Source organism: Rhinolophus sinicus, chromosome 16 (assembly GCF_057876585.1).
Source record: "Rhinolophus sinicus isolate RSI-liver-muscle chromosome 16, RSI-T2T, whole genome shotgun sequence".
NCBI classification, from domain to species: domain Eukaryota; kingdom Metazoa; phylum Chordata; class Mammalia; order Chiroptera; family Rhinolophidae; genus Rhinolophus; species Rhinolophus sinicus.
The window spans coordinates 118,718,796-118,743,183 of NC_142516.1; the positions used below are offsets into that span (position 1 = coordinate 118,718,796).

At 36.4% G+C, this 24,388-nt stretch overlaps 1 protein-coding gene across 1 annotated transcript; it reads right to left on the reverse strand.

Moving 5' to 3' along the window:
- Window positions 1-14,351: 14,351 nt before the first annotated feature.
- TRIML2 (tripartite motif family like 2) lies at window positions 14,352-24,350 on the reverse strand. Its single transcript, XM_088793122.1, has 7 exons — window positions 24,129-24,350; window positions 23,767-23,862; window positions 21,588-21,779; window positions 20,340-20,480; window positions 19,247-19,269; window positions 18,977-19,080; window positions 14,352-15,372 (listed from the first exon to the last, which is right to left on the reverse strand). Exons 1-7 carry the CDS (start codon window positions 24,315-24,317, stop codon window positions 14,786-14,788), a joined length of 1,332 nt encoding a protein of 443 aa, XP_088649248.1. The 5' UTR covers window positions 24,318-24,350; the 3' UTR covers window positions 14,352-14,785.
- Window positions 24,351-24,388: the final 38 nt, after the last annotated feature.

Below are 24,388 nucleotides of genomic sequence, written 5' to 3' on the forward strand. Positions count from 1 at the left end.
CTCTTGTGTAGGGAAAACATTCAGTTACTTTCTCAGGCCATTCCACAAAGGCTAGAGACCTAGTTCACAGCATATTGGTGAATTAAGAAAAAGATACCGCCTCAGCTTACTGGCACCACGTAACTCTGTCCCAAACCCTCTCTGGGAGGACAGAGGAGATGCAAGCTTCTCCAATGAATTAACTGCTTCCTTCCTTGCAGGGAGGGAGGAGGTGAGAAGGAGGAGGTGTTAGAACTGTTCTTTTCCCACACCTTGACCTAGACTATTTTGTAACATGGCACTCTAAGAATACCTTGAATGCAGACATCCAAGGATTACACAAAGCTTTTTGGGTTTTGCCAAATCAAAAACCAGAGCCAGAATGTGCATGTGCCTCTGAGTTGGGGGAGAGAGAGATAAACCAAATGTAGCAAAACATCAAGGTATGTGGATGTTCATTGGAATTTGTTTTCAACTTTTCTGTAATTTTTTTTCAAAATAAAAAGTTGAGGTAGGGAAAAAAAAAAAGAAAGAAAGAAAGGAAAATCTGGCTGGAAGCCTCATCTAATATAGAAAACTTGAAGTTCCCTAATTCAGCCTAAAACTGGGGGTTAGTGGTATGGTTGAGTGGGCTGTGCCTGAGTTTTTGGTAGGAAGGGCAGTGCTCTTGTATAAAAGACACCACTATTATTTATCTTCATGTTTATTTCAACATGTTTTTATCATCATAGTCTTTAAGAACCATTATAACAATATACTGCCCATCGTAGTTATCTATGTATTGCTATGTAACAAAATTACCATAAACTTAGCACCTTAAAACATACACCCCACAGTTCAGGAGTTGGAAATGGTTCAGCTGGGTCCTCTGCAAGGCTACAGTCAAGATGTCAGCCAGGGCTAAGTTATCTTTTGAAAGCTTTACTGGGGAAAGATTTACTTCCAAGGTCTTCTGGTTCTTTGAAGTGTTCAGTTCCTTGCTGGCTTTTAGACTGAGGGACTCAGTTATTTTGCTGGCTGCTGACCAGAGGCTGCCCAAGGTTCCTTGCTATGTGGACCACCCCAAATGGAAGCTTGCTTCATCAAAGCCAGCAAGGGAGTCTTTCAGAAAGACAATGTTACAATCTTATGTCACACAATGACAGATGCAATATCGTGTCACCTTTGCTATATTTTATGGGTTAGAAACAAGTCATAGGTCCCACCCACATTCAAAGGGAGAGGATTACATAGCCATGAATACCAGGAGGTAGAGTTATGAGGCCCCTTTACAGACTATCCATCGCACCACCTTAAAACAAGAAAGTCATTTTTTCAAAAAAGAATTTTCAAACTGTTTTTCCTTACAGTTTCAGAAATCATGTCTATTGATTATCACCATCCTCTAAGAACCCCACATTTCTCATTTTATATAGCTGAAGCCACCGCAGTCCTGGAGAATATCTGCATCTGTCTTACATTTGTTTGTAGTCTGGATATTTCCAACTAAACGATATTGAATATTCTAAGAGAATATTTTATCCTATTTTATACTAGTCTCATGATTATAGAATCATCACGGATGTCCACTAAAAAATCTTCAAAAATTGGCATAACTGTATAAACATAATTTGGAAAGCTTTTGGAAATTTTACATCACTTTCTATGAACCATATTTTTGCAGTAAGATCTGTAGTCCATGGCATTATTTTTTCTTATTAAATTGCTTATGCTATAATCTCTTCTCTTCCTTCTCCAAGAACAAGTACCATTCCCAATGTCTTACTTTCAATAGCATTCTATACTTTTTCACTCCTTTCTGAAAGTGAAAAGATTTTCTCATAATATCCATAGAAGATACTATTTTATGATACATATCATAAAGCACTTTATATTCTGAATAAACAGAAATAAACCTTGAATAAACAAGGGTTTTGAGAAACTACAGATCATTCTTCATTCCACACATTTTTACTGAGTACCTCCCAGATAAGGCACTGGGGTATTTTTTGGGACACAGACATTATCTCCTAGGAACACATATTCCAATGGTAGAAGATCATCCTTCTTTGATGTGACTAAGTATAGGAAGATGCAAAGTATGGTTATAGTTTTTTCTGTGTAAACCTGGACATCAGAGAAAAAGGAGAAACCAGACACAAATCTTCCTGAGGGAAACTCCACTGCTTATGAATCAGTCCCTAGTCCTCAGATTTCTTATTAAGATTATCCTGAATATCCTCAATCTCCTGAAAATAAAATAGGTGTCCTCTGTAAGCCTTTGACCTTAGAAAAGGGTCCAGTCAGGGGAAGGGGAGGGAACTGGTCAATACTCAATCAGCAGCTGGTATCCATCAAACCAGGACCCGTCTGTGTTTTCCTATCCATGGGAGCAATGTTATTAGTGAACAGGAGAATCATAGGGAACCTTTATGCTTTTCATGCTTGCTACGTGTCAAGCATGAAGAGCTTAAGAGTTATGGACTCACTTAATATTTCTGAACAACCCAATGAATTAGAGACTATTATTCCCTATTTCATAGATGAGGAAATTGAGGTACAATAGCAGTTATATAATTCATTCAACGATTCATAGTTAATGAAGAGGATGCAGTAGACTTTGGAACCAAGCAGACAACTTAACCTGATATTCCTTTGCAACTTTGAGTATCAATTTACTAGGTCTCTATTTCTGAGAATGGAAACGTGGCATGAAAAAAAACATGGGTATTTGATTCTGCCAATAGCATGGCATCAGCTGCCCCTGGATGGCTCCCCCTTTAAGCCAAAAAAGTGAAGCTTGGTTTTCTTTTGTCAGACATGCATGTCTATTATGTTGAGAGCATTCAGATTCAAAATAAAATTGGGTACGTCAGTTCTTGATTTTTGAAGGATTTACATTCAAACCCTTCTTGAGTGCTTTCTCTACTGATGATCATCCCTAAGAAAAACCATTTGTGAAGAGTCTTCCAAAGCCAAATTACACTTTGGGGAAGGAAGCCTTGAGAAAACTACCTTTTTACCAAACACTGGCCATACTAAAACTCCAGTTTAATTTATCTACAGTCACATAATAAAATTCAAAAGGGTTTTTTGTTTGTTTTTCTTTTTTTCCCTTTATTAGTCCTAAGGTCCATAGGTCTTTTCATCTCCTTAGACTGAAGTCATCATTTCCATCAACTGGAATTTGCTTCAGAATACTTGCTAATTCTGCCCTTTTCAGTGGGACAATCCTAGGTGTTCCAAGTAGAAATAGTAGCCCTCAGGCCATCCTTATCTCAGCTTCCAAGATGTAGGGTTATTTCTCAAGATTGGTTTTTGGTTGAACACTGCCTCTAGAACTCTCTTTCTAAAAGAATCTCAAAGGTCCTCAGGGGCAAAACACTAGTAGACCCACATTAAAAAAGATTTTTGCTTGTTAGAATTTTTGCTTGTTTGAATGACTTCAAATAAAAACACTTATTTCTATTTCTTTTGGAAAATAACGGGAAGATGTGGCAGTAATGTCCGCTTTGTTTCTATCTGGCAACATTTTCTTGGAGTGGAAAGGCGCTCCAGTTCACTTTAGCTAGCACTGCCCTGCTTCATTCATTTCTTCCTTACATCTGTAGGATTTTAATTCACTAGTCTAAATCTGTGCTATTCAAGTGTGGTCTCTAGATAAGCGTCATTAGCATAACCTGGGACCTTCAGAAATGCAGAATTTCAGGCCCATTTCATATATTTTTAGTCAGAGTCTGCATTTTCATAAAAACCCAGAGATGATTTTACTGCACATTAACATTTGAGAGGCCCTGATCATGTCCTGTCTCACCTTCACTTACCACCTACCAATGTGCAATTAAATATTCTAGTAATACTGAACTCCTTGTAAATTTCCTGCTCAAACCAGCTAATTTTCTTCTCTGACTTTATGGTGTTTTGTTTTGTTGTTGTTTTTTCCTAGATAATCTTTTCCAAGTCACCCGCACTGCCTCAGATAACTCAGACTCATTTTAACTCCTACGTAGAAGTCACTTGACTCCCACTAAGATTTTTCAGCAACTCACCCCACCCCAACTACAGTGAGGTTAGACATCCCTCCTGTATTCTAATACTTTCTACATGGTTCTTTAAGATTATATGTTCTAGTTATGTGGTTGTCTAGTGTGAACTTCTTGTGACCTCAGTGAATGTTTTGTTCATTTTTCTAACATTAGCTCCTGTTAGTGGGTTGAATGGTGGCCCTCAAAAAGCTGTTGAGACTCTAATTTGCAGAACCTATGAATGCGACCTTATTTGGTAAAAGGGCCTTTGCAGATGTAATTAGGTTAAGGATCTCGAGATGAGATCATCTTGCTTTATCCTGTGGGCACTAAATCCAATGACAAGCGTCCTTACAAGAACACACAGATAAGAAGAGGAGGAAGGCATGCAAAGATGGAGACAGAGTGATGCAGCCCTAAGGGAAGATCACCTGGAGCCACCAGAAGCTGGAAGAGGCCAGAAGACCTTTCTCCCTAGAGACTTCAAAGGGAATACAGCCTTACCAATGCCTTGAGTCCAGACTTCTGGCCCTCAGACCTGTGAGAGAATAAATTTGTTGTGCTAAGCCACTCCACTCCGTTTGTAGTAATCTGCTAGAGCAGGCACTCCTAAGAAACTAAGAAAGTGCCTCATATATCATTTGATAATTTTCTGATTGCATACAGATAGCTGCCAATGCTGAGCACATACTGGCCATAAGACATTTTTTTCAGATGCTTTTCAGATGCTTTAAACATTAAACTAATGGATGGAAAGATGGTTTGGGCAAAGGGTACTCAGGTATACAACACAGAATGCACTCAGAGGATGAGAATGGTTATCACACAAATTCTCATTTAGAAAACTTGACTACAGATGAAGTTTTAATAATCAGATAGACAAGATAATCCACAAGATGGTCAGTTTTTTTCACCAGCCAGCCAGCTTGCTCAAGGGCTCAGCTCATGAAATGTTGAAAAAATAAAACAGCTAATGGAAAAGAAAAACGAAGGGAGTGCATGGGTCACAGTGTAAGAATCAAAGAATACAATGCTTTATGTTTTAAATGCCTTTATGTTTTTCATAACTTATTATTTTTCTCAGAGTCTTAGAGGTCTTAAAGGAAATAGTATTCCTTGTAGCAAATGAATATTTAAGTTTAATAAGGCTGACTTTTTTTCTGAAAAATTAATTATGAAATTGAATACTTTCTTAAGAGAAGCACCCGTAGTCAGTGGTGTGCTGGTAATTATTTCACAGCCAGCTGAGCCTGGGAGCCCTAATTTGTAGCAGTCACTGATGTTCATGGTGAAAATATATCCACCATGACTGTCTTCATGTTACGGATGTGGTGACAACTGGCTGGCACAATTCCTGAAAACGTAACAGTTGGCACTAGCACAGCAGTGAATATGGGGAACTAATGCAAAATAATTATCTAGGGTTCAGATTAAAGAAGTCTACTGACTTGGATTGGAGAGAAACAGATATTGAAAGAGGCTAAAGAATGCTTTTTGTCAAATTAAACTACCTAAGTAACACAAAGGAAAAAAAGTAAAGAGTAGCATGTCTAATATGATCCTATTTTTATACTATATCTCTCTACCTACCCACAGATCCTCAGAGAAATGCTCACAGTAAGAGGCTTTGTTTCTGCACATGACCCAGTTAAGAGGCAGTCTCCTGGAAACTATTAGGAAAACTTTCTGTGAGAACTAAAAACATAATGACCTACCCTGATGTTAAATGATACTAAGACCAAATAAAAATAATTTAGCGACTGCTTTAGGCAATTTACTCACGAAAGATATGACTTTGAACCACTTAAAATAGCTTGATTAGGAAGAACAGCAGCATGCTGAATACTTGCTTAGGCCCCTTGCCTCACTGTGATCACCACGCCTATGCTATGTCATGAACTTAGCCCAGCCTCTATCAGTTCTCTGCCCAGCAAAAAACACACCTCAGAAATGATTTGACATGGGCCCTAAAACCATTCAAATATCCTTCACTCATTTCCCCATTTGTGACCCTACTTGGAGCCTGTCAAGTGTGTTTGCCCTTACTGCAATACATCTGATAAACACAAGTTTGCTTTCTGGCAGTCTTATAGTCAGAGTAGTCACTTGACAGTTGTCCTACACAGGAGAGAATAAGAATCTCCCTTCCCAGCCACACTTGGGATGCTCTTGTTTGGATGCCTAGAACTATAACCACCATCTGTGATCGGTGAAGGACACATCAGTCTCAGGTTCATTTCCCTCCAGTCTTCCTGCCCTATTTATCAAAGTTTCAGGGTGTTCAGTGCTGTTTTGTCACTCAATGCAGTATGGCCGAGGGATAGCATTTCCAGTACCTACCAATAGCAGGAATGGTGTGCCTGTGCACAAGGACACAGGCATAAACCCTCAGTCAGGTCAGATGACATCCTCCATTTGTTGTTATAAATAGTAGAGAAACTTCACTGGAGTAAGGTGGCCCCAAAAGCCAGAGCAAATATCTCGGTGTGTCTTCCAGTTGCTGTTGACATGCTTTGTACAAGTCAGTATCATGAGGAATCCCAAAAGTGTAGTTTTAAACTGAACCATAAATATTTTCTATATCATGCTTAATTACTAGTTTAAAATAATTAGACACACAGTTTATGTATGTAGTATTTCCAGTAATAGAAATTCTACAGATATTGGGACCTATCTGGTATAGGAAGTGTCAGCAGAACACATCCTTACCCTGGGTGGAAAGAAAACCCAGTCAGCCCTTCGATTTATTGTTCTTACTCTTCTGTTATTCTGGGTGCCTGGCAGATCCCATGTTGATAAATGTATTAGATACTAATTATTGGTATTAATAACACTTAATATCAATAAGGAATATGTGCTAATTCATTAAAAATTAATAAGTTTATTTCATTAATTTGAAATATTCAAAACAATTTCTATCTATCCACAATTCAAACCATTGATTACTACTTGCTTGAAGCTGTCAAGCTTGCAAACCATTAGCCTTGGAAGAACGAGTTTTTGTTAAACACAAGTTCAGGGAAACACTACAATATCGCTGAAAGACAAAATCGCTCACAAAATAGGGCCTCTGCACCAAATCCCGGCTAGAACATCTCGGGGGATTTCTTTTTCCTCAGGTATGTTCGTACAAGACTAATTTTCAGTATTAGACTGTTTTCATTTTATTTAGTTTCCCAGAAGTGCCAACTTCTGCAAGCCTGCAGCATTGATAGTTTATTTTTGATTGATTTATTTTTTATCAAATTTTCACCTTACTTATTCAGGATTAAAGCTTGTCTGAGGAGCTCCCTGGGCCTTCATTGCCTTGCATCTTACTGGCTTGTTTCTTTTAATTTTTCTCCTTAAAGTCATGAGGTTTCCTTTTTTTTTTTTTTTCAATCTTTCTTTGGAATTATATAGATGTTCTCATGAAAGCTAAAGAGCTTGACAACACCTCAGTTAATATACTTTTAAAAATCCCTTATAATTGTCATAGAAATAATCAGCTATTCCAGACAACTTCTGACATTAAAACATTCTTGGTTGTTTAAAGGAAATAGTTTACTATTTATTCATTCTCCAGTGTTTTAAATTTAATTTACCTTCATCTTTTCTTCCAACATTTTTTTAAATTGTGTTCATACATACACAGTATTTCTAGGATATTTTTTCATCTCTCTAAGGATATCAATGATAGTTTGGGAGTTTTACTCAAAATTCTACTTCTTACTGTTGGTCTTCATATTTTATTTTTTAATGATTTTTGTTGTCCATTTTTATCTATGAGTAGTGTACTTGAAAAGTGACTTGAAACTATGTGGGACACCAAATACCAGGTCTTTTCTTTTTGGCAACCTTCCTCTTGGTTTAATAGTCTGCCTTGGGGTAAAGGATAATGTGACTATCAGCATTCTAGAAGCCAAGTAGGGGTGGGGGCCTGAGTCTCATTATCCAGTATGCAAGTCTTATCTTATTTTCCCTTTTCAGTATAGTATCTCACCATCAACCAACACATTAAGAAAAAGCCCGTTTACTTTTAACAAGAAGTCCACTCACCAGATATTTAATGAGTGGCTACTGTGGGACATTCACAGTGTTTACAGAGGTAAATAAGACATCTTTCCCAAAGGGAAAGTATACATTTATCATGTATACTCTACGAAAGTATGGCTGTACTGTCAAACAAAAAGAATAGGCCACTAACCTTCCACTGGGGGAACAATATCTATCATGTTTCCAACTAGCTCCCTCATGCATATAAGTAATATACATATATTTTTGACACCTAATGATATTAGGAAATATCTTCTCTTGAAACTAGTTTTTCAAATGATATAGTATAAGAACTCTAACTTACAGAAATATACCCAAAAGAAACTGCAAATGCTTCAAGGCTGAGAAACCATTACCCAAAGCAGGACTTTGAAGAACTATGGGATTTTGATACTCATGTCAGAGCCACAAGGGAATTTCTGAGAGCAACCATGGGCAGCTAATGGGAAACCTGGTCTTGGGATTTCCAATTAGTACACAATCTTAACCTGTAATGGTCTATTTTTATCTCTTGAGTAGCTACGGCCTTTTCCTTGACAGAAATTCTGTGTGACCTTTGCTCCTAGGAGAGTATTACTGTAGTCCATCCATGCAACTAGAATAAACTGCTGAGGATTTGTAAACAAAGATCATGTTCTTGATTGAAAAGGTTTAACCCCTCCTCACACAGTGGCTTGTCTTCCCTTTTATTTGAAGCAAGTGAATTTGGCTACACATCCACCTCCTGTGGCTACATCTCAGGCTTTATACCGAAGCTAGAAAGCTAACCTGCTCTTGGGTCAGAAAATATTCAATTCTAATCTTTTAAATTGTATATTTAGGAGACATTCTTGGCAAAACTTGTTGGTCACTGGATCATGATACAGTGATACTAGAGAAGTCTATTTCATTAGCAGCTATCATCTTAACAACAACAACAAAAAAGTAAATAAAAGAGCATCTTAGAGTTCCTTAGACAAAATTGCTCCCCAAAGATCAAAACTGTCTCATATGCTCATTGATGTCAGAGATCTTTGTTTTGTTCTTACATGAAATACCTGACATAGACTGACTGCTTAATAAGTATTTGTTGGTTGCCTTGTTCATCATTTATTCAAAGCCCTTGCCATCATGGAATTTACATTCCAGAGAGGAAAGACAGATAAGTTTAATATTAATTCAGGTAACGATTTATGCTATAAAGAATATAGGGTAAAAGTTAAGAGAATGACAATAAGGATTAGACAGAATGTTTAGGGAAGGCCTTTCTTTGTGGAAAGTGGACTGAGGGAGATAAGAGTGGAAATAAAACCAGTGAGAAGGCTAGCACAGTGGTCTAAATGAAAGACAGTGGTTTGGATTAGTGTGATAAGAGGGAAGATAGTAAAATAAAAATCTTTTGGATTGGGATGTATGTTGAAGATAGAGCTAACAATACTTGCTGGTACATTGAACATAGAATGAGAGCAAAATAAAGAAATCAATAATTCTAAAATAAATTGAAATAACGTGAACTTGTGAAGCTTATATAAAACATAGGCTATCTAAGAGGGAGGCACATTTGGAAATGTAGTTGGCTCTTACTGGGAGTAGGGAAGACATTCTCGATGGATAGTCACATGTCTTTTTCATAAGTTTTCGAAAAGAGGCTTTCGTCTTAAAGAGGTGAAGTATATCACACACCTCCTTCTTCTAGTTCCCCAAATTACTATAAATCCAAGAAACTAGAATCTCTGCCTTTCCCTCCAGAACAAGCAATCTGACACCAAAATGAATATAGGTATATTCTCAAAGGAAATTCATATTTATAGTCCCTGGACTAAAATTCACTGTCTTTGAAGTTCTGAATCTTAACATCCACAGCTTTTAGTTTTAGAAATTTCACAAGCTAAAGAACAAAAGAGTTAAGGAGATTACAACAAAGAAACTTAGACCCTCAGATACACTCCCTCTTTCAAATAGAAAATCCACTAGTATCTTTAAGCATCTGGAATGACCACATAGTTCTCCTATCTGAAAACAAGAAACACAGTACAGGGTAATCTTTAGCTGATTACAGAGTTCGGTAGGAGGAACACAGTTTATTAAAATACTCATTTAGGAAAAAAAATCACATAATACAGTTTTAAATTATGTAACTAAATGGTTTATTATACAAACACATAAATACATTTCATAAAATAATTTTACATTAACTGCCCATCAGCAGTTTCTTTTGAAAAATGTGAATTTTACTTTCACAACTTCCCCCACCTTCCCCTCCAGTCGGCCTCATTATCTAACTGAATACCTTGCGGGAGATACAATTCATGTGGGTGGAAAGTATAAGTAGCCCGTTTTCTCAAGAGTTTGTATCACTGAATGGTGATGTTTAGCATATGTTTGTCTTCAAAAAACAATAAAAGTATATATCTCTTAGTTAAAAGAATTTGATAATGAGGTAGTACATATAAAGCATTCAGAACCTTACTTTGCAGACAACACATGCACAAACTTAAGTTATTTAATTTCAACACCCCCCCTTTTTTTTTTTTTTTTTTATCATTCTACAGCATTCATCTATTGTTGTTATACAGAATTCCTTCTTCTCACATGGGGTAAATTTCCAATCTCACATTGGTTCTCTTCAAGCAATGTTCAAGTCTCATGCTAACTTTCCAAATTGTCAAGACAAAACTAAAATTCAACCTTCTCCATTTTTTCCCATTCCCCATCTATGTGCTTTTTAACTTTAATATACCAATATATCATGTTTATCACATTCTAAACAGGGAATCAAGAAATTAGAGCTTCAAATTACTTCCTCATCACCCTTGAATTCTTTGTCTCCTCATTATCCTTTTCTTGCTTTGTACAAGACCAAGGAAATGAACTGCAATGAGGTTCCTTACCTTTCCTTCTTTTTCACCCCAGATAGATTATTTCAGGCAGACTGCCCTGATTCTCAACTGAAGTATGAGTGAGTCTGGATTGGTATGAGCTGTTAGACTCCCTTAATTCTTTATAATCCAGACATGTGTCAGTAGTTCAGCTATAAAAAATCTCACAGTTTGACTTCTCTATGCATTTACAGAGCACTATTCCCAATTATAGAGTGAAACTGGACTTTTTACTTAAAGGTGTCCTGGGCAAAAACTTACCATATGCAAAGTGTTTTAAGGGTAGAGATATCTCGCCAGTCTGGTGGGATAATCCTAAATGTTACAAATCACTGGAGTCTCCTCTGATGGCCCAAGATACCCTAGGTCTTACTTGGCCCAGATGTCGGAGACTATGAAACTTCCAGTTATACTTTAACCCCAGCCATCCTCCTAAAGTAGCAGTCTGACTGGCAATCCCAGTCATATGAACCAAGCACATTTGCTCATAACTGGCAGTATGCAAAACTCACCCTAATCTACAAACTAACAGTCCACCTTCCAGCACTATCCCCAAGTCTTTATACATCTTATGACTTCAATGGCAAGCCACACAAAAGGCTATAGCCACTGACCAAACTAACTTTTGTTTTCTGTTTCCTGCTTCAATTTTTTTTTCTTAATCTTCGTTATATAATGTAATCATCCAGGAAGGTTGGAAAAATGACGCCTGAGTTCCAAGCCAAGATTTTGACATAATTGGTGTGGGAAGGTGGCTTGGATATTAAAAACTCCTCAGGTGATTTTAGCATAGAGAGAATTTGCAAACCTGCTGATGTAACATGGAACACCATTTTCACACCAACCCATTTGCTATAGGTTTAATTGTCATTGTCCCCACTATCCCTAACATCAAAATAAATTAAAAAGATATGCTAAAATTCTAATTCCCAGAACCTCAAAATGTTACCTTATTTGGAAATCAAATCATTATTAAGTTAAAAACGATCCCATACTGAAGGGTGGGCCACTAATCCAATATTAGTGGTGCCAAATAAAAAAATAAATAAATTCCATGTAAAGAGACAGAGCCATAGGGAGAATGCCAAGTGAAGCTGGGGGTAGACAAGGGAATGGTATAGCAATAAGCCAAAGAACACCAAAGATTGCCATCAAACCACCAGAAGTTAGGACAGAGACATGGAACAGTCTTCAGAAGGAACCATCCCTGCAAATACCTTGATTTCACATTTCTAGCCTCCAGAAATGAGACAATACATTTCTGTTGCTTAAGCCACCCAGTTTGTGGTACTTCATTATAGCTGTCCTAGCAAGAACCATGCTACCTGAATATTCTTCACTCACTTTTTAGTTTTGACACAGGTATATCTCCCTTCCAATAATGGGAAACTCTACCATCACCCACCCAGTCCTATAATTTATCACACTACTTATTGCTTTTTTCCTCAAATTTTTAATGAACACATACTGAAAGTATGTGCTTATGACTATTTAACACCAAGAGATAAAAGGATAAATAAAAACAGGCACAATCTTTACTTTCATAGAATTTATAGTGAGGAAGGCAATCAAATACTCACCCAAATATAAAATTGCAACTATGCTTTGTGTAATAAGAAGCTGTAACTAGATTCAATCCTATGAAGCACGCCAAAGACAGCTTCTTTGAGGAGTGACACTTAAGCTAAGATTTAAAGAATGAGCTAGAATTAGCAAAAAAAAACACAAAAAACGGGAAGTGTTGGCTGAAGTACAGGGAACTGCATGTGCAAAGTCTGTAACTGTAAGAATATATTGGACATCTTTATTCAGAAGGTCAAGTAGGCTGTGTCAAAGCATTTTCAAAGGCTGAAAAACATGATCCTCATACAGATATAAATATACGCGTGTCAAAGATTTTGCTCAACTCTTTGAAAAAAAGAGTTGTTCTTAGTGAGGGAACCAATCAGAGAGTAAAGTTGATTTCAAGAGGAATAAGCACTTTATACGTATCACTAGGACTATAAAAGAATGTTAAAATAAGATCGCCTAGGTTAGATACAAAAGTGGTTAATACTCTACAGGAGAATAAAACCAAAGCCTTTGGGATTTTTTTTTTTTCCTATCAGATAATTCTTCAAGTTAAGAGGTAACTTCAGTCTGTGGGTTCTCATTAGATGGCAAATACCAAAGTCAAATACAGGTACAATTTTCTAGAGAATTTAAATAATCTTTGTGTGTTTATTAGACAAGGTCCCAGAGTGACATTGAAAGGAAATGCTGTATTCTCTTTTAGTTTTTAAGTTTTGGAAAATAGTTCTTAATAGTCAAGTTGCCGAAGCAGGAGAAATTTGATTCAAGATGAGGGTGAAGATTCAGAATCATATAGACAATTATTACTAAAGTCTCATATTTCTCTATATAATAAATCATTCTCTTTTCCTCAGGAAATGGGGAAAGGGTTTGAAAGCCATCACTCTGAGTTCTTAATCTTAGTGTTTCAAATAGTTATCTCACTTCCAACTCACCTAACCTCAGATAAGGGCTACTTTCTCCATGTCTTCTTGTAATTGGGTATAAAGATGTGCAGACTTTCTAAGCTTATGCCTACACACATACATACACATACACACACAAATTATCCAGATGATGTTTTAATAGAAAATTTTGATAATTCCAAATAGTCAATCAAATAAGGTTTACATCCCTTCTCAGGCCACAACAGAAGCAATTTTCTTATATTTGCATTTTGTGCCCTTTTATCCATCCTAAAGAACATAGGCTCCACAACACATACAGAGTATACCTACAGAGAGGAGTATAAATAATATGCTTCCTTCACTTCCTATAGGAAGTTAGAAAATTGGACCACTATCCTACCTAGTCATGCTTACATAATAGGTTCCTATGCAACAGTATTCAAGATAGAGCTTTATTTTTGATATGATGATCCAGATTTAATTCCTTATCCTTGTTACTTATTAGATATTGCAGTTGAAAATAGTTGCAAAACACACAATTACTTTTGCACCAACCTAATACTTAAAAGCTACGTGAGTTTAGGAAAATTAAATCACCTCTGAGCCTCAGTTTCTACATTTGAGTAATAAGATGAATACATACACACAAGCTGTTACAAATATTAAAGTGTATAAAGTATGATAAGCCTTTCACATAAAATGTGACTCCTCTATAAGTATGATGCCACCTTCTCCTCAGTATTGTATGATCGTGCCTGAACAAGGCTGTAGAAAAACGTTAACCAGTAGAGAAATAGAGAAAGCTGAGAGATAATACAAGACAATATTACTTACATGTTTCAAAGCACTGCACTATCAGACTTCTTTTAAGACATCTATAATTTTTTCTAAAAAAATCAGAATACTTGAATAATTTTAAACTATTCCTTTTTTTTTTTTTTTTTTTGCAACATCTCCCCCTGCCACAGATAAAATATTCAGGGAAATTAAGTTGTCCTCTATTTGGAACTATAAATGTTATGAAGTCAGTAATAAGATGCCTCAATGCCAGTAATAAAATCAGTATAAGGTGTCTCCATCCTGCATGGAACTATGATCATATTCCCAAATCTAAAGTCCTGATTATACCTAACTCTGTTTTCAGAAATAGCTGTAGAGTCATAATCTAGTCCTTAGGATCCCAGACTCTCTTTCTTCTCTGATTTCCCAATCTTATGCTGCATATATTTTTGTTGTTCTAATTATGATGGGGTCCTTCAGTTAAGACTCAGCTTACAGGTAGCCTCTCTCTTCCACTAAAGAGGCATGGAAAGCCACATGAATGCAAAGGCTCTGGGGGTATTGCACTGGGTTCCAACTCAAGGGCTAGAAATCTTTTATTGGATTACTTAATATAAATTATTTTACAAAGTTATGCTCTTAACTTTCTGGCATCTTGTGGTTTTAGATTTCACAACAAAGAAGACTGAGGGCTAATACTACCATTACAAGAAGAAACATCCGGGAGGCACATGCTAAGAGAGTCTGAATTTGTGCCCCCATTTGGGATACAAAGAGAAAATATAGGCTTCAGGGCTCCTTGGAAGGCAAGATGTGAGAAATTGTAAATGAGGAGTCTCTTTGTCACATCATAGAATGATATCTGCTGATTCTTATAGTCTAGGAAAACTCCAACTTTGTGCATCTGCTCTCCCAAGGAGACCCTTTTTAAAGGCGGAAAGACCCAGAAGGTCCAGTCGGTTCCCACCATGAAGCCCATGAGTAAGACTTTATCTATGGAAGCTTTGGGCACATCACACTTTCTGCTAGCAGGGTCTTCATATATACCCAACTGCCACTTTGTTGTCTTTTGTACATCTACCTCCCAGTAGTGCTTTCCGGAGGTGAAACTCTCCCCACCCAAAACAGTGGCTCTGAAGTCAAATCTCCCTGGGTTGCCTGGTACATCCTGCTGAACATCTCTGAGTCTTACACTTCTCAGATCCTCAGATAAGACAAGACAGGGATGAGCTGTTTTAGGATCCAAAGTTATAGTTCCTGCAGGGAGAGAGAAATTTATTTAACCTAGGGGTTCGCCAAAACCAGTGCTAGAGACTGATGATTTCTAATATGCAGTGGACAGGAGTCTCAGACAGATATGGAAGAGGAAATCTAAGAGAATCTAGGATGAGGAACTTCTAAATTTTGTTTCAAGAAATGGATATCACAGAGGAATGAAGTCAATAAGATGGAAGAAGATGCAGTGTATCTGAGGAAGAAGAACAAAACAAACAATGGACTACGAGATGTAGAAGTACCTTTCAAACCAGAAAGGAATTTTAGCAGGCTGTAAAAATGTCCTGGTATCCATTCCTAGCCGGACATCACCTGGGACCCAACTCTACGCCCCTGACTATCTTCTCCAAGCCTGGAACAGACAGAAGCATTGGAGTCTCCTAATAAAGCAGTTCATTCATGGTTCTTCCCATGACTGAATTGCTCTCTTCATATTAAATATCACCAGAGTGTGATGGATGCCTAGAAACTGTTGCCAGCAGACTCTTGACAGTGAGTAAATCAAATGAGAATATATCAGCAGAGGCTAGAAAACCTGTGAGAATCCTGCAGAAAAATCAAGCTGAGAACAAGAAAGCTCAGTGTGATTTCTTATACTTGAAGGTGATACTTGTTTTCACATCTCTCTGACTGTTCCTTCTCTATCTCTTTCTTTTCGACCTCTAATTATTGTGATTTCTCATGGCTTGAGTACTGAGTCTTTCTTTTTACTGTGTGTACTCCTCTCCACTATGTGAGTTCATTTAGCCTCAATTTTAAATATCTTCTATATGTTCATGACTTATTTCAGAAACAAGCTGCCAAATACCAGTTGAACACAGAACAGGCATTTATTTCAAACATACTGTGTCCAAAATGGAACTCCCAAACATATCCTTTCCGCTTTTCTACTTTTTAGTTAATAGCACACTAATGCGTTAGTTGATTAAGCCACAAACCTGAAGTGGTTATTTATTTCTTACTTTAACATCTTATCCAATAGCAAGTTTTAGTGCCAAATGAATTTAAATCTCTGGACTCGAAGCCCAATTCCTGTCATTATCAGAGTGGTTTTAAAAGCCACAAGCCTTGAGTTTTAAGTTTTAAGTTGCCCCAGGCTCCTAGTATTTCCAGAAGACTGGCAGAAACAAATGCAAATTCTTTCTGGAAGACTGCACACCTTCATTCTTGGCCTCAAAGAATTTCTAAAAATTAATATCTAAGGAAAAAAGGAAAGCTTACCCATTTAAGAAAATCATTAACCACACCCTCACAAAGTAAGGAAGCACTATTGAGTGAGACTAGCAGAAATAAATCTGAAGAAACTAAATAGTATTTGAATTATCAGGCATGGATTCTAAAATAACTTTTACTTACTATGTTTGAAGAAAAAAAAAAGGAAAACAAACTTAAAAATATCTACAGGATATAGGAAAATGAAAAGTAAGGCTAAGTGGACTTGACAAAGAATCAAATAGATAATCTAGAAATGAACACAACATCCATTCATGATAAAAAGTCTTCTCAAAACAGGAATAGAGGGGAACTTCGACTTGGTGAAAGGCAACGATGAGAAAGACACAGCTAACATCAAACTTAAAAGTGAAAGACTTAATGCTTTCTTTCTCCCTAGATCAAGAACAAGGGAAATGTTTCTCACCACTTCTATTCATTGTCATATTGGAAGTCCTAGCCAGTACAATAAGGTGAGAAAAATACAGAAATGGCTTACAGATTGAAAAGAAATAAATAAAACTGTATTAACTGTATTCATAATTTATCTTTGTAAAAAATCTCAAAGAATCTATAAGAAAGCCAGTTCAAATAAGTGAGTTTAGCATCGCTTTAAATACAAAGTCAATGTATACAAATCTATATTATTTCTATATACTAGCAATAAACTAAAAATAAAACTTAAATTAGAAATTAGTTATTTATTACCATTAACAATAGCACTAAAAATAAAATACTTACGTATCCATTTAAATATGCATATTTGTTTGCTGAAAATTACAAAATACTGATGAGAGAGATAAAAAACCACCTAAATAAATGAAGATATATCATTTTATCCCCAAATTGATCTATACAGTCAATACCAATCAAAACCACAGCAGATTTTTTGTAGAAGCCAACAAGCTGTTTTTAAAATTTACATGGAAAATCAAAGGATATAGAGTAGCCAAAATTATTTTTTACAGAAAAAATTTGGAGAATTCACAATGCCCAGTTTTATGACTTTCTATAGTGTAATCAATCAAACCAGTGCAGCATTAGCAAAAGGATAAACACAATGATTGATGGCTCTATTAGAGTCTGTATAGACCTGCTCATATGTGCCAACTGATTTTCAACAAAGGTGCTAGGTCAATTTTAATAGAGGATAATGTTCTCAACAAATGATGCTGGAACAGCTGGATATATACGCACATACACACACACACAAAATGAGAAGCTGTATCACATCTTGAATTATATAGAAATATTAACATTAAATGATAATAAACCTAATATAAAAACTAAACTATAAAACTTGTAGGAGAAAATTTTTGTTGGGATAGAAAAAGTTTTCTCAGATAGGATGCACAAAACGCAAATCATAAAAGAAAAAAGTTGATAAACTGAACTTAAAAATTTAACACTTCTGCTCTTTGAAAGAGACTATTAGGTAAATGAAAATATAAACCACAGATGGAGAGAAATGTTTGCAAAACACATATCTGATAAAGGATTGGTAATTAGAAAATACAAAGAAATCACAAAACTCAAGAAAACAATTTTTAAAATGGGGAAAATGTTCATAGATATACCTCAAAGAGCTATAGTAAAGTGTAAGTAAACAAGTGAAAATATGCTCAATATCATTAGTCATTTCAGAAACGGAAATTAAAAATCAAAGTGATATACTACTACATCCCTAATTAGGCTAGCTTTAATAAAAAATTTAAAAAATGACAATACCAAATGTTGGTAAGGATGTAGAGCAACTGAATTTATCATACTTTATGGTGGAAATGCAAAATGGCATAGATATTCAACTAAAAGAAACAAAGTTATGGACACACAAAAATCTGTAAGCAAATATTCATAGCATCAGGCTGAAAACAAGTGTCCGTGGAATTGCAAAAGGATGAATAAATTGTGGTATGTTCATAAATGGAATACCACACAACGAAAAAAACATACAATCTACTGATACCACAGTATCAGCACCAAACTAAGATGTGCCTCAAATGCCTTACACTAAGTGAAAGAAGCCAGACTCAGAAAGCCACATACTGCATGAATTCATTGACAGGACTTTCTGGAAAAGGCAGAACTATGGTGGTAGGAGATAAAAATCCTTCATTACACATATTGACATTTTCCCTCAAGATGTTTTAAAATTTGTAAACAGAGAAATCTGCCTGCAGTTACATTTCAGTCAGGGAAAATGACAAAGAATCTGCACAGGAGAGCCTTTCAACGTGAGATCGTGCAATTATTATCTTGATAATTATCTATTGTATCTAAGCATATTAAACTCTCCGATCTTTTATATCCTTAAGCTTTCCAGAATTTACTTTTATTTATGGTAGGATATAATCACAGATGTATGTCAACTTACTTTGGAGCATTTTCAGCATTTTGTTCATTCCTGGAATCTGGCATAAACTCAAGTCTGTTATTTGGGCAGGCTCTAGACATTCAAATAGTAGTGACCCACCACTCCTAGAAAGAAAGGGCAATTTCAGTTATGTGGGCAGATCCCAGGCCCCTCTACCTAGAGAATGATCTCATTACATGACCTCCTATCCCTACCCCAATCTCTAACTGGCTTTACTGCTCACACATCAGACATAGATTCTGACCCAATGTTTCTAAAATGAAAACTTACCGTTGCAAACAGTATCTTGCATCCTATGGGGGGAAAAGAAGAGACACGGTTACTAGTGGGTATTTGTGAGTTGTGCCCATGAAAACACCTTCTAATAATGAAACTTGATTGCCATGTAATTTCTTCAGTTTCATGATGCTAGTTCTCAGATACCAAATTTAATAATAGGAAAAGTTGGAAAAATGTTTAAAGTCATTATTATTTTTCCAATGGAAATATTTTCTATAGAACCTCACCTCAACCATCTTATTCAGAACACTCTTCATTTCAATTCAGCCCATCTATTTGCTTTCTATACTGGGGTGGCAAGAGTTAAACACATGAAGGGGCCTGCTAGGCTGGGGAGAGTGATTGGAGCCAGGTCAGGAGCTAAGCATAATTGTGTCACACCTATCCACACCATCTAGAACTAGGCTTGACTGTAAAACAGAAGCTAAGGGTTTATATGTAGGGGCTTCTCAAATAAGAGTACTCACATTGCAAATATGGGCCTGGCAGAGGCACATGGATAGTCTTAAAAAGATAATTTACTTGTTGAAAAGGTAATGCACATTACTATATGAAATTAATGATATACAACACTATACAAATAAATATCACCCTTGTTTCTCAACGTTACCACTAAAATGAGTGTTTATTTTGACAGAGACAGTCTGAATGTTAACAAGTGTATGTCTAGATGTATAGTCTATAAAACCAAATAAAAAGCAATTCTGTGTTTTTTCATTTAAGATATCTTGAAGATAATTTTTTAGTGCCCAGAGAGATTCTTCATTCTTTACGGTTACAGAATATTCTATTGCATAGATGTACCATGGTTTGACTAACCAATTATTTACATATAAGAGACATCTTAATTCAAACTTACTATTAATAGTTCTAAGTGAGAATTCGTATCATGAGGTAGCTCTATACTATACTATGGTTTTATGACAATTCATAATGCTTTTGGTGATTGGCAAATAGCTATATAGACTTCATGAATGGTTGACTATCATTGGATGGATATTGTGTTGTGGAACTGACCCTTAATGGATCCAGTCCACTTCTCGTGTCTCATATACTATAATGAAGGCTCTTCCTAGAATCTTACCTGGAGCAATGCTAAGGTGGATTCCCCACACTTCTTCTCTAGTTCTGTGGTGATCTTTTCGAGGCTGCAGATATGTTCAGAGAGCCTGATTTCACTTTCCTTCAGTTTATTCATGTTCTCTCTCCCCAAATTGTTCAGTTTCTGCAGAAGCATTTCCTTATTACTATTTAATAACTGGTAATTTCTCTTACTTGCTAATTCAACCATCTTTTCGAAAACCCGCTTCACTGCCTGACACCGCCAAAACAGACAGAATTAGAGAACGCCAGGATATCCCTGTGTCAGGCAGGACAGCTCAACAGAAACTTGATTCTTTGCCACAATATATTTATGTTGACATGAATGGCGTGTATGTAGTTCGCTTATTCAGATAACAAATAAGACCTAAAACATATCATTTATTTTTTACTGTGCAGTTTTGTTTTGAAAGTTTCCTTTTTACTTCATTAAAGATTTGAATCAAAAATTAAATATCAACAAGAATAATTAAGCCACTGATATCAATATTTTTAATTTTTGCTCTACCTAGGCACATCAGTACATGTTCATGCTAGTTTTTTCTTAAAGAACACAAATAATGGCATATTATCCTGTATTGCTGATCTGACAACTTGCTTTTTCCTTAGTAAATAATGTTCTTGAAAAGCATTCCTTATTCATACACATAGAGCCATGCTATCTTTTCTAAATGCTGAAAAACAATTTTATGTGCATAATAAGTCCCATATTGATGGATATAGTTTATATCTAATCTCCTGCTATCAATAAATGTTACAGTAATAATACCTAATACTTACCTAGTACACAATACAGACAAACACTAGCAAGCTTTATGTAGACTATCTCACTCAATCCTCACGATAGTATTATGAACCAGGGGCCATTATTATCTCCACTTTACAGCTAAGGAACCCAAGTGAGAGGTTAAGTAATGCATCCAAGGCCACATACAGGTTAGTAAATAGCAGAACCCAGATAGGAACTTCATTAATGCAACTTCAAAGACTACCTCTAAACCAGGTTCTAGACAAAAATAATTTTACAGTGGCCCCTTATCCATGTTTCTTTTTATATGCATTAAGTGCATTTGCAATAAATTCTCAGAAATAGAGTTGCTAGGTGAATATATAAACCCTCTTAAAAAAAAAGATATGTGACTGTCACTGGATATCTTATTCTGGAACTGACACATTCATCTCTTTCACTCATTTCCCAAATTTTGTAAGGATGTTATTTTCAACATCTCACCTGTAGCGCTTCCTGGGATTTCTTCTCTATTTCTAACCCCACCATTTGACTCAGAGGGGCTTCTCTCAAGTTCTGGTTGAATATGCAACCTCCTTGCAGGCTCTTGAAGTTCATCTCATTCTCTTCAGTCATCAACCGAAACATCATCTTATTTTCAGACTCAAGCATCTCTTTAAAATTCTGCTCCTCTTCCTTCATCATATAGATATAGATATAATAGACTCCAGGTTAAACACCACAGATTGATCATAAATGTTTACCTCTTTCCATCTTTAACTTCAAAATAAAGACAAGGAAATAAAAAGTGTGAGGACAAAGGAAATTTCAGAGTCAAGATCAACCAAGACATCAGCACAAATTAGAACATGAAACGCAAAAGAAGGAATATTAATTGACTTAGAGAACTGGGGAATCTACATCCTCAGTGACCAAAGAGAAGGAAACCAGAAACACTGAAAGGCATAACCAACATTTGCTGATGCTTTGAATAGGGGTCATGAGAAGAGAGGACTCAACGGGCTACTCCAAGGTTTTTAGCCTTAAGCAACTGGAAGAATGGAGTTGTCAAAACACAGGAAAGGAAACTATGAAAGGGATAGATTCCAGAGGTGGGAAATGTATGAGCTGAGTTTTGGGTATGCTGATTTTGATGAGTCAATTAGCCATGTGAAGAGAGATTTCCAGTAGAAAGATAGACATGAAAGTATTATTTGGAAGGCTAAGCTAGAGATATACATTGGGAATAATGACCTTAGTAATTATATTTAAACTCATGAGACTCAATGGAATCAAGAACCTGACCACTTACCCCCTCAACTACTACCCCACCAGTTTACCATCACCTGTCCTTGATTACTACAACAATCCCCATTCAGATTTCCCCACCTCCATTCTTACCCTCCGACAGTCTGTTCTCACTTAAGCAATTAGTGTTTCTGTGAAAATAGAAATGAGATGCCACTCATCTGTTCAAAACTCTCCAGTGGTTTCCTTATTTCAAAGTCTACTGCCCACATGATTTGGCCCCTTTATCTTCTTGTCTCCACTTCCTTCATACAGTCCCAGCCAAGTAAATACCAATCTCGAGACCTTTGTACTTGCCCTTCCCTCTGCCTAGTCTATTCTTTCCAAGATTGCATGGTTCAGTTCCTCACTTCTTTGCGTTTTCTCAAATGACACTTTCTGAATGACGAGGTACCTATCACTTTATTTAAAAGTATACCCCATCACTCCTGCTGTTCAAAAACAGTTTATAGCACTTAACATGTAATATACTATATACATTTTGTTTGTTTTGTTTATCTCCAGTACAAAGTCAGTAGCACAAGGGCAGATTTTTCTTTTTTTTTCCCCACTTACGAATCCCTAGCACCTAGCCTATCTAGTTCTTGGCAAATAGTGGGACACCAATATTTGTTGAATATATGGTGCTTGGGGCTAAAAAACAATAGGGATCAGTTGAAAATTTTACAGGTACGAAATTCTCCTCCCCCACTACCTTCAACTGGATATTTTCTTTAAAAACTGATAAAGGGAAGATCCAAAATCTAGAATACCTGGCACAAAATAGAGATAAATATGAATAGAGCTTGACATCAGAAGTGAAACATGTGTATAATGGATGGTAAGCCCTCAATGTAATTTTCAAATTGCCATTTAAAATGGTTTCAGGATTTATATTGCCACCAAAAATACATGAGGTGTTCATTCTCCTATAGCACAGTTATACCTTTATAAACTGTTATCAATCTTTTTGATCTTTGCCAGTAAGGGTTACAAATGCCATCTCACTAACAAATTTAATACAATTACTTTGTATTTCTCCTACCATGAGCAAAGTGCAGGATCTTCTTGTATGTTCAAAAGATATTTGCATTTTCTTTTCTGTGAACTCTCATTTCTTTGATAATTTTTCCATTAAGTTTCTAGTCTTTCACTTATTGACTTTTAAGTGCTCTTTATACATTAAGAAATTAATGTATAAAAGAAACCAAGCTAAGGAAACCAAGTAAGAGGTTAAGTAACGCATCCAAGGCCACATAAGAAATTAACACTTTTCCTACCTATGGATTTCAAATATTTTTTTCCTGCTTTTTCATTTGTCTTTTGACTTTGTTTATATCATTTGGTATCCAACATTATAGGTAATTTCCCCCTAAGAATTAAGAAAAGCACTGACCTGAACCATCACCATTCTTTCTTGCTCGTCAGCTAACAGGCTTTTAGCTATTTCAAGTTTCTCCATCAATGTAATCAATCGCTCCTGGAATAATTTCTGCGGAGAAATAGATCACAGAATTACAGGTAAAGTAATTGCTTTAGAACAATTAGATTCCCAACCTTAGAAAACTGAAAGGCCAATAGCCCTGACTATGTTTTCTTAGTATGGAGTTGGAGGTCTGAATACGGTACTTACCTAGTATCTTTCGATAAACAAGGGCAATGGTCTTAGAGGATCAGATTATCTGCCCCCAAATAATTAAGTTAATAAGAGGAGGCAGCCAGAGTTCCAGAGCGCTCTGGGATCTGGAAGAAGCTTACCCTATAATTCTCAGCAGCCTCTTGTACTCCATACACCGAGTGATTCTCATGCTCCTGGGACTGGAAGCACTGGGTGCAAAGTCGGATTTGGTCATCATCACAGAACAGCAGTTGCGTTTCCAGGTGTTTCTCACAGTAGGCATCTTCTGGGATTTGTTGCTGTAACTGGGGGCTGGGACTTTTGGACATCTCGGCGGGTATCCTTAGTTGAAGAGTGGGCAGTTTCCGATGTGAAATACTTCTCTGTACTCTGCCGAACA